The sequence below is a fragment of the Lacerta agilis genome, chromosome 15, assembly GCF_009819535.1.
Source record: "Lacerta agilis isolate rLacAgi1 chromosome 15, rLacAgi1.pri, whole genome shotgun sequence".
Lineage (NCBI taxonomy): Eukaryota > Metazoa > Chordata > Lepidosauria > Squamata > Lacertidae > Lacerta > Lacerta agilis.
Genome location: NC_046326.1, coordinates 11,039,282 through 11,050,604, shown reverse-complemented (window position 1 = coordinate 11,050,604; position 11,323 = coordinate 11,039,282). Strand labels below are relative to the sequence as shown.

At 47.6% G+C, this 11,323-nt stretch overlaps 1 protein-coding gene across 1 annotated transcript in view; it reads left to right on the top strand.

Moving 5' to 3' along the window:
• Window positions 1-203: 203 nt before the first annotated feature.
• SLC37A2 (solute carrier family 37 member 2) overlaps window positions 204-11,323 on the top strand; it is a 48,140-nt gene continuing 37,020 nt past the window's right edge. Inside the window, exon 1 of the mRNA XM_033171839.1 lies at window positions 204-619. Coding sequence (XP_033027730.1) covers window positions 561-619 — 59 coding nt within the window. The 5' untranslated portion in view covers window positions 204-560. The remainder of the gene's footprint in view (window positions 620-11,323) is intronic.

Below are 11,323 nucleotides of genomic sequence, written 5' to 3'. Positions count from 1 at the left end.
CATGGGGCGCTGCTGCGTGCGTGTGGGGGGCGCCGGAGGGATCGTTGAACCACGGCGCCAGGTAGGCTTAAGACGGCCCTGCTGAGGATAACCCCCCCAAAAAGGCTTTAGCTTTTCCAAGGCAAGGCGGCTGGTGGTGCTCAAAAGCATCCGAGCAGCGTGAAAACCTGACAGCCATTCCCGGGGGCGCAGCTGCCGCCTCCCCGCGTTGGCTCTGCGCTCGGGCACGCAGCATGTGATTCCGGGCCGGCCGGAGCCAGGGGAGGGGCTGCCGGGCCGGCCTCTTCCTTCTCCCGCTTAGCCCTCCCCGCGTCGGGGCGGGGAGGCTGCCTGAATCACGGGCATCATGTGCCCGATGCCCGGGCTCCAGCGGGGCATTTAAATGCCAGCGGGCGCCGGGCCCGGAGCAACGCCAGCCTCCGCCACCATCTCCGCCGCCGGCCCGAAGCAGACGCCCGGCCTGATCCATCTCGCCCGGAGAGAGACGATTGCGCGCTCCTCGCCCGGGTCCTGCTTCCCATCCCTCGCCGCGCTGTGCGCTTTCGCCGAGGCCGCTCGCCATGAGAGCCATCCCCGCGCCCGGGATCCGATTCCTGCGCTCTTTCTCCAGGGACAGCTGGTAAGAAAGGGCGATCCAGGCCTCGCCTCGCCGGGCCGGCTGCTGCTTGGGGCGTCCTCGGGGCCGGCGGCGCGGCGCGGAGCGGCGTGCCTGGGCGGCTGGGCTTGGAGAGGTCCCTTTTCGGCGCCGGCGAGGGCGCATTCCCTGATCCTCTCTTGCCTCCCTCGATTGACTCAGCGACAGAGGGTGGAGAGAGTGGTGGTGGAGAGAGGGGGGGGGGGCTTTATTTTGCAGCTGGAGTGACAACCCCCGCCCTGGGTGGGTTTGGGGATCTGGCTTTAGGCTTGGAATCGAGCCGGCCTGGAGAGAGCGAAAGAGTGTTTGCGGCGCCCCAGCTCTGATGCCAGCTGCATCCTCGTCCTGATTCAGGGGTCTGGTTTTGTTTTCTTTCTTTCTTTTTTCCTGTGTGTGTGTGTGGTGGTAGTTTATCTCTAAGTGGTGGGAAAAAGAGCACGCTGACTCAGAGAAACAAAGCCCAGCTGTGTGTAGAGAAATGCCGCAGAGAGGCTTCTGTCTGGCTGCAGCTCAGCGGCACGCAGCACGTGCCCTGCATGCAAAAATGCTCCAGGGTCCAGCGCCAGCATCTCCAGGTAGGGTTGGAAAAGACAGGCGGTGCAGACAATAGCGAGAGAGATGGGGCCTGGCTGGGTTCAGTTGCAGACACACAAAGCCCTTTGAAGCCTCACTATTCCCTCAAAGAATTCTGGGCGCTGCATTTTACCGCGCACAGAGTCGCAATGATGCTGGCGATATGGTTTACCTATCTGTTTTTATTGTATTTTGTTCGTTCCAGAATTTGAACAGCTCTGCATTAAGTAAGTGGAAAGAGAAAGAGAGAGAGAGAGCAGTGTAAGGAAATAGAAGATAATGTTAAGAACATTATGTTAAGAACATGAAACTGGCAGGAATTAAAAAAAAACTGCAGGAATAAAATGAGCTACTGTAATAACTTGAGTTACAGGTGGGTAGCCGTGTTGGTCTGCCATAGTCAAAACAAAATCGAAAATTCTTTCTAGTAGCACCTTAGAGACCAACTGAGTTTGTTCCTGGTATGAGCTTTCGTGTGCATGCACACTTCTTCAGATACCACTGAAGAAGTGTGCATGCACACGAAAGCTCATACCAGGAACAAACTCAGTTGGTCTCTAAGGTGCTACTAGAAAGAATTTTCGATTTTGTTTTGTAATAACTTGGGGAAAGAAGTGTTTTCAACCAACGGCAAAAACATAATGTTGGGGCTTGCATTCTTTCTAGAAAGAGAATTTTGGAGAACTGGTGCCACAGTGCTAAAAGCAAGGTTGCAGTGCATTTGGTGGCACATTTATTTGTTCTGTAAAGTGGGCTGCTAAAGTGGGTGAGTAACAGCCACTAAGGCTCTCACCTGCCTCACAACGTTGCTGGAGAGAAGGAGCACCCTGTATGCTGCCTTCAGCTCCCTGGGGTATAAATATAAATGATTTGTGGGCAGAGAGGTAGGAAACCTGTGCCCCCCCCCCGATGTTGTTGGACTATAACTCCCACCATCCCTGACCACTAGCTATGCAGGCTAGACATGATGGGAGTTGTAGTCTAGCAAGTCCCAGGTTCCCCAACATGTTAGACTGGCTTTGTAGGAAAGATCTGCTATCAAGATACTAAAATCTGGAAGGCTTCTGTTTGAGGGTTTTCTATTTGCAATCCAAACAGGTTTTCCATTCCTCTGCAACATTTTCCCAGATATATTTCTCCATAGAATTTTTTCTAAAGTAGATGCAAAATGTAACATTGGAACCAGCCCAGAGTTGTGACAGAGTTAATTTTGGAAGCATCGAGATCCACAATCCTAAATTATTCTTCTCTCAACTCGCATCCGCCTTAAAACTGAGTGGTATGCTGTTGTTACTCCATCCATTTACATTTCAAAGTTATCATTTTGCAGATTGGTTCGTGTAGTATCAGCTTCTTGCTGGTTTCGGAAGTACTTTGTCAAAGCCTCTCATTGCTAGTTTATACGGAGTACTCAGGGCTTGCATTTTCACTTTTTCGTATTTTATTTTCTGTATTTATAGATGGCCCTTTGAGGCTGCCCCTCTCACGGTAGCTCCCAGCATGTTAAAAACAATCTAAGTAATAAAAACATAACAATAAAAAATACAACAACAAACCTAACAATCCTCAAAGCAATATTATAAAAAAACAATTATCAGTAGACTCAAATAATACAAGTGTAAAAGCAAACAAACAGAAAAATACCAACATTAAAATGTATTTAAAGCAGTTTGGTTTTAAAAAAAAATCTTAAGCAGGGAGTTCCATGGGCATGGGGCAATCACGAAAAAGGCCCTGTCTTCTGTGGCAGCCATTATAATACTTCTTGGTGTTAAACCAACAAACAGGGCCTCAGAGGCAAAACCTAAGACTCGGGCAGGTTTATACAAATAGTCCTTCAAGTATTTTAAGGAAGGGTTGGGGAACCTGTGGTTGTCCTGATGTTGTTAGACTACAACTCACTTTCATCACCAACCATTGGTAATGCTTACTGGGGCTAATGGAAGTTAAGAGTCCAACCACATCTGGAGAGCCACAGGTTCTCTGTTCCTGGTTTGGAGCTTTGAACCATCACCACTTTTAAGTTGGGCCCAGAACTGAAGGAGCTGAGGCAAAGTAAACTTTGCCTGCTGTGCTTGAGTCAGCTACATTTTATCTTGCTCATGCAGGTGTTGAAAGGAAAATAAGTTCAGGTTGATTGTAGGGGACTGGAAGAGGCTCTTGTGTTTACCTGGCTTCACTTAATCTTAAGAGGATATCACATCACCTGCAAAAGACTATCTAAATCTCAGTTTAATTACTCCAAGCCACAGGGGTTATACTGCCTCCCTTGGCAAGCTGTTGCAGACATTTCCTTGCTGAACTTACACTTCGATCTTTTGAGGTCCAATTGCTACACTGTGTGACCCACATGATTCAGTTTTCAGTCGTGTGTTTGCAACACTGAATAGTTCCACCCCCACATGTTTCTGTATGCCATTGTTCAGTAATCAGGTCATCTCACTGCAGTGCCGTTTTTGCAATGAATATACACAAGCAGAACACTTTGGGACTAGCCAAGGCATTTTGCATCCTTTTGGGGTTTTTTCTTTTTTGTAATTACGTAACTTTCTTCTTAGGGACCCAGGTGGCGCTGTGGGTTAAACCACAGAGCCTAGGGCTTGCTGATCAGAAGGTCAGCAGTTCGAATCCCTGCCACGGGGTGAGCTCCCGTTGCTCGGTCCCAGCTCCTGCCCACCTAGCAGTTCGAAAGCACATCAAAGTGCAAGTAGATAAATAGGGACCGCTCCGGCGGGAAGGTAAACGGTGTTTCCATGCGCTGCTCTGGTTCGCCAGAAGCGGCTTTGTCATGCTGGCCACATGACCCGGAAGCTGTCTGCGGACAAACGCCGGCTCCCTCGGCCTATAGAGCGAGATGAGCGCCGCAACCCCAGAGTCGGACACGACTGGACCTGATGGTCAGGGGTCCCTTTACCTTTACCTTTAACTTTCTTCTAATTTCCCCATGAATAGTCATTTCTTGATGTTTGCAGGGTCAAAGCATTTGTGAACGAATCTCTGCAGGTGAAACACACCCAAATCGATCTATTCCATATCAGACACTGCTTTTCTGAGGGTTTTTTTTTTTTTTGCACACTAATCTGCAAGAGAGCAAGTTGTGCTTGTGTTGCTTTCGAATGCTAGCCCCCCAGCTGGGGTGGCCCTGTGCCTTACCTTACAGAGGATAGTCCTTTATCTGAAGGGCTGTTAGAGGGAAGTCCTCTATTTGAATTGCCACCAGGTCCTCATCTGGTTTAAAGATAACGCATCCCAAGGAGGATGGGCCCTTTAAATTGCTCATCCACTATCGGCAGCTGGACACCAGACTGAGTAGGCACGTGGATCACCTGATCCCAGCCTCCCCTGCTTTTCGATTCAGATTATTCCTCTCTAAATTTGCATCTATGTGTACACATTAGCATGTGCAGATTTTATGGAAATCAGTGCCCTCTTTCCCCTCTTGTTCAGCAATGTAAAAGCAGCCGCCCATGCGCTGAACTATACTTGTGGTTGATTCCATCAGTCTTCCTGTTGGTTAAGAACACAAGAAGAGCTTGTTGGATCAGGCCAGTGGCCCATCTAATTTGGCATCCTTTCCTCACAGTGGCCAACCAGATGCCTGCAGGATTCAAGCACAAGAGCCCTCTCCCATCTTGTGCCTCCCAACAACTGGCATTCAGAAGCATTGCTGCCTCTGACTGTGGAAACAAAATAGAAAATTATTTCCAGTAGCACCTTAGAGACCAACTGAGTTTGTTCTTGGTATAAGCTTTCATGTGCATGCACACTTCTTCAGATAGACTGAAACAGAAGTCACCAGATCCTTAAATATAGTGAGGGAGTGGGGAGGGGTATTACTCAGAAGGGTGGTGGGAATGGGTGATCAGCTGATAGGTGTGGAAAACCTGTTGACGACTCTTAACAGCTGCAATTAGTCTTGCAGGGAAAGGCAAGGGGTGAGATGGCTAAAGATAGCTTTGTTATGTATAATGAGATAAGAATCCAGTGTCTTTGTTCAGACCAGGTTTCTCCATGGTTTTAAGTTTGGTGATTAGTTGCAATTCAGCCACTTCTCTTTCCAGGCTATTTCTGAAATTTCTTTGTATTAAGACAGCTACTTTGAGATCTTTTATAGAATGTCCTGGGAGATTGAAGTGTTCTCCTACTGGTTTCTCTGTCTTGTGATTCTTGATATCAGATTTAGGGTGGACTGTGGAGGCAGAGCAGAGCCATCCTGGCTAGTGAGGGGACGCAGGTGGCGCTGTGGTCTAAACCACTGAGCGTCTTGGGCTTGTTGATCGGAAGGTCGGCGGTTCAAATCCCTGCGATGGAGTGAGCTCCCATTGCTCTTCCCCCACCAACACTAAACGATTCTTTTTTAAAAAAGGCATTGGTAGAAACAATCAAGTTAAGAGGGGGTATCAGTCAAAGATTCCCTTAAGTAAATCTCTGCTGCCTTTGCAAAAGTAAAGCTATTCCAAATCTTAGGTGCTTCACCCACCATGGTTCTGGCAGCAGAGAAATCTTTCTCAGGGCCTGCGATGGCGAGTGAAATTGCCGATGAAGCTTATATGGAGGAAGGCAACTCTTGAGAAGAAAAGGGAAAAAATGCAATTCAAGCAGAAATTCTAGAGGGAAGTAAGAAAAACAAAAAACCACAGAGCCTAGGGCTTGCCGATCAGAAGGTCGAATCAGAAGGTCGAATCCCCGCAATGGGGTGAGCACCCGTTGTTTGGTCCCTGCTCCTGTCAACCTAGCAGTTCGAAAGCACATCAAAGTGCAAGTAGATAAATAGGTACTGCTCCGGTGGGAAGGTAAACGGCATTTCTGTGCACTCTGGTTTCTGTCATGGTATTCTCTTGTGCCAGAAGCGGTTTAGTCATGCTGGCCACATGACCCAGAAAGCTGTCTGTGGATAAACGCCAGCTCCCTCAGCCTGAAAGCGAGATGAGCGCTGCAACCCCATAGTCATTTTTGACTGGATCTAACCATCCAGAGATCCTTTACCTTGACCTTTTGGTTGGATTCTACTGTGGTTATTCAGAAGCATGGTTCACCCCCCAGTCCTGGAAAAAGCACATTGCCATCATGCCCAGTAGCCACTGTTTGCTTTTTTCTGGTGTCTAAAGGCTGACGGGCAGAGAACTGACAAGCACAGAATTCCACAAAGTCCAAACGCATTATTAACACATACATGCAAACACACACGTTCTCCCCCCCAGGTAGCTTTACAAATGAAGATCATCTTGCAGATGTTTTGTGCCATGACCTCTTCCTTGCCAAGCAGTGCTTTCCAAGACTTTGTTCCCTTCCGGCATTCTTTGCCTGTACACATGACCAAACAGCTGAGATTACTTTGCAGCCGCTCTCTTCCTTGTCTGCCACTCCTTCGTTTCAGAATCCTTTAAAGTGATTTGTAAGGACATCCTCCGGATGATCGGTTGGTTCATTTTAAAGCAGTGGTGATGGGATCCAGATCCAGGGACCGAGCACATCCTTCAGGGCAAAGCCTTCATTGCACCCCCAATGCGTTGGCCTGGCTAGAATGTGTCCTTAACCTCCCATATTGCCTCTTGCTCTGCACGGAGGACAGGGAGGTGTGTGTGTGTGTGTGTGTAAACGACCCTACTGTACAAAGGTAAAAACATACATGCATCGGTCTGCCCACATTTACCTCCAGCTCCTCCCACCATTGGCATGTAGCCCTTGGCAGGAGGTGGGTGGCGCTGTGGGTTAAACCACAGAGCCTAGGGCTTGCTGATCAGAAGGTCGGCGGTTCAAATCCCCGTGACGGGGTGAGCTCCGGTTGTTTGATCCCTGCTCCTGCCAACCTAGCAGTTCGAAAGCACGTCAAAGTGCAAGTAGATAAATAGGTATCGCTCTGGCGGGAAGGTAAACGGCGTTTCCGTGTACTGCTCTGGTTCGCCAGAAGTGGGTTAGTCATGACCTGGAAGCTGTACACCGGCTCCCTCAGCCAGTAAAGCGAGATGAGTGCCGCAACCCCAGAGTCATCCATGACTGGGCCTAATGGTCAGGGGTCCCTTTACCTTTACCTCTTGCCATTGGCATGTAGCCCTTGGACTGAAATAAGGTTTCCCACCTCTGTTTTAAAGCAGCTGGACAGGCAATGGTTGCTCAGAGTTGGGTTCACCACCAGAGAATTTCTCCAATTGTATATGAGAAAGAAAGAATTTGCTTTAATGCTGAGGAATGAAATGGACCAGTAGTTTTGGTGGCTGACTATCTTGGCTCTATTTCTCTACAGTTTATCACGTATGGCCAGCTTTGCTTTTCCCAGTCCAGACCTTCTCAGTTATCCTAGGCTGTGGCTCCTTGGAGAGCTGACCTGCCCTGCATCTTCCCATTAACCTACTGCCCTAATTAGAGGGAAGGAAGCCTTGAGTGTGATGCAGTTAGCTTGGTTCCTTAAGGGCCCACGCATCTGCCTAATTATGAGCCTAATTATGCCACTTCCTACAAGGAAGCAGGCACAAAAGAGGACAGGCCTGCTTCCTTTTAGCAGCTGGGTACACAAGAGGTTTCGTTTTGTACAGGAGAGGTTTTGTGGCTTGGTAGGTGCAACCTGTCATCTGGGGATGACTTTAATAGGCACCTGCTGGCAGCAGACCAGTTCACTCAAGGCCCTAAGAACATTGTGGCTAAACTAGACGTGATGTTGGGGTCGGTCCATAATCAGATCTCCAGTGGCTTCTCTCTTCTTTAAAAGCAACCTCCAGGACTTTGAAGAGGGGGCATTGGATTTGGGGATTTGCTGCTAGAGGAGGGGAGATTAACTCTCCCTGTGATAGTCCTCACTTTGATTTCCTCCTCCTCTGAAGGTCTTATTAGCTGTGGAGGGGGGAAAGGCAGGTATCCAGATTGTACCTAGGTGGTTGTTTTACAAACAAACAAACAAACTCCATACTGTGGCTCACAGCAGCTTGGAGAAAGTGTTTCTGTTAGGAAAACTTATTTATTTTGTTTGTTTAAACCAGGGGTGGGAAATCTGTGGCCCTCCTGGCTGCAGCTCCCATCATCCCTGACCACTGACCACCTTGTTGGCTGGGACTGATGCAGGTTCCCTGAGATCTGGAGGTCCGCAGGCCATTTAGATAGCTTCCCATTTAAATGTGAACTGAATCAGATTTCTCCCCCACTCTTACCTGTAACGCAGTGTCTGACGAAGCAATTTTAGAAATGGAAATTCCTCACTTAATCACAGGCACAGAGCTTCCAAAGAAATAGTCACAGCTGGATAAGTTGACAACATTTCCATGTTCTTACTGAAGCTGGGCTCTTGATGAGTCGCAATCAAAAAGCATTTTTGGGGGGGGGGGGCGGGGCAGAATTATGTTATGCATTGGGTGTTGTTTTTTTGCAAATGATGCTGGAGGAGAGGAGGACTATTTTGTGAGATTTAAAAATAATAATCAGATTTTTAAATTTAAAAATCAGATTTTTTTCCTATTTAAAATGGATTTTTAAAATAAAATGCTTTTGGAGGAAAATATATTTCTAAAGATAGTTTTCTATTTAAGTTACATTATGCAGTAGTCCAAAGGCCATCAGGAAATAAAGATTTGTTTTAAGTTTTTCATGTGTGCTGAAAATCAGTCTAAGGTTTTTTGTTTTTGTTTTTTTAATGTTTAACCACATCAGTTAACAAACATGGATACAGATGCTATATTGTTATTGTTTTAGTTAAATAAATTGTTTAAATTGTTATTAAGGAAATGATCGTTTTTCTCCTTCCAATAAAGTACAGCAGAAAAGTTGTCCAAATATAAACAGTTAACTTATAAAACCTCACAATAATTTCATAATTATCTGTCTATGTATTTCTAATAATATAACCAAATCAGTAATTTTTGTTATAACTGTAAAAAATGCTCTGAAAATTTATTATTTCAAAAATGAAACCTTCATCTGGTTTTAAATATTAAGATTACACCAGCAGGAATGCCTTTCTGTAAAGAAGAAGAAGAAGATTTAAATCAAGTCTTACTGACTTGATCAAATCCACCCTGGCTGAGGGTCCTCCAAAGTTTGTTGACTTCAAAAGCAGAAGAGCTTTTCCCACTTCACTCCCCTTTGACTATCAGTATCTGTGACGCTTCTTGGTTAAACATCCACAGACTTATTGCTCTCCCTTAATCCCCAGCGATTTGTCAGCCTCTGAATGTGTGCGGGGAGTCCCTTTCCAAGGAAGGCTCACACACAGGAACAGGGAACCTGTGTTTCTCCAGATGTTGTGCATCTCCCACTCTCATCAGCCCCAGCCATCGTTGGCCAAGAATGATGGCAGCTGGAGTCCAGCAACACCTGGAGGACCACAACTTCCCCATCGCTGCTCCAAACTCTCTGTGTGTGTCTTATCTCCTCCTACTTATTGCTCATTTCTGGTTCCCTGTAAGGTCAGCAGTCCAACATGCAGTTACAGAAAAACCAATACGATGGATAAGTCTTTATAGTTGGGTGGTGATGGGGGAAAGTACAGGTAGGGTGACTGACAAGGATGTGCAGGAATGTTCCTTAGAGCAGATCGCACTGTGCCTTTTTCTCCCGTGCTGTCAACCGTTGGGTTAAGCATGCCTTCTTTCTGCTGCTTATCTTGCTTATTCTGATGCTCCCTGTTGATCCCTTGATAAGCATAGGGAAATGTCAAGTTCTGGTCGGCCTCTAGCGTGGAAGGAAGGAAGGAAGGAGCACATTCCTCAGTGGTTTGCAATGTGCAAGGTCCCTTGTTCAGCCAGCGGCATCTCCATGGAGGGAAGAGGGAGACCTAAACACTGAGAGAACCGCTGCTGGGAAAGGTAATGTGCTGAGCTACACGAACCAGTTGGCAAGGTGAGGAGGGAATGTTTCGCAGTCAATATGATCATGCTCAATCATGCTCAGCTACAGTTAGGTTCACAGCACTCTTCTAAGCTGTTACTGCTGCAGCCGGACAGGAAATGCAGCTGGGGCTCAGCAGCAACCTCTCCCCCTCCCCCACCACCCCCAATGTTAACTCAGCATTGAAACAGCCTGTGCAGGGCTGCACTGGACTGGTGTGGCGCTGTGGGTTAAACCACAGAGCCTAGGACTTGCCGATCAAAAGGTCGGTGGTTCAAATCCCCGCGACGGGGTGAACTCCTGTTGTTTAGTCCCAGCTCCTGCCCACCTAGTGGTTCGAAAGCGCATCAGAAGTTGTTGTTGTTCAGTCGTTCAGTCGGGTCCGACTCTTCGTGACCCCATGGACCAGAGCACGCCAGGCACGCCTATCCTTCACTGCCTCTCGCAGTTTGGCCAAACTCATGTTAGTCGCTTCGAGAACACTGTCCAACCATCTCATCCTCTGTCGTCCCCTTCTCCTTGTGCCCTCCATCTTTCCCAACATCAGGGTCTTTTCCAGGGAGTCTTCTCTTCTCATGAGGTGGCCGAAGTACTGGAGCCTCAACTTCAGGATCTGTCCTTCTAGTGAGCACTCAAGGCTGATTTCTTTAAGAATGCATAGGTTTGATCTTCTTGCAGTCCATGGGACTCTCAAGAGTCTCCTCCAGCACCATAATTCAGAAGCATCAATTCTTCGGTGATCAGCCTTCTTTATGGTCCAGCTCTCACTTCCGTACATTACTACTGGGAAAACCATAGCTTTAACTATACGGACCTTTGTCGGAAGGGTGATGGTGCATCAAAAGTGCAAGTAGATAAATAGGAACCGCTCCGGCGGGAAGGTAAATGGCGTTTCAATGCGCTGCTCTGGTTCACCAGAAGCAGCTTAGTCATACTGGCCACATGACCCAGAAGCTGTCTGTGGACAAACGCCGGCTTCCTTGGCCTATAGAGCGAGATGTGCACCGCAACCCCAGAGTCATCCGCGACTGGACCTTTACCTTTACTTAGAATTTATTATAAGAATGGCAATTACTACACACCCCTTGCTTTCTCCTCACCTTGCCAATATGCAGTCCTGTTGGGGGTGATGCCAAACAGAGGAGGTTGCTCCCTTGGGGTTTATACTTGCTTTGTTATTTTGCATATTTCTTGTATGACTGATGTCCAGAATCGTTGGATTGGGAGGCACTCCCACCACATCTGGAGGTATATGTCTGTGGAGGTGTATCCTCTCCAGCATTTTGGTGAGGTTCCTGGGCG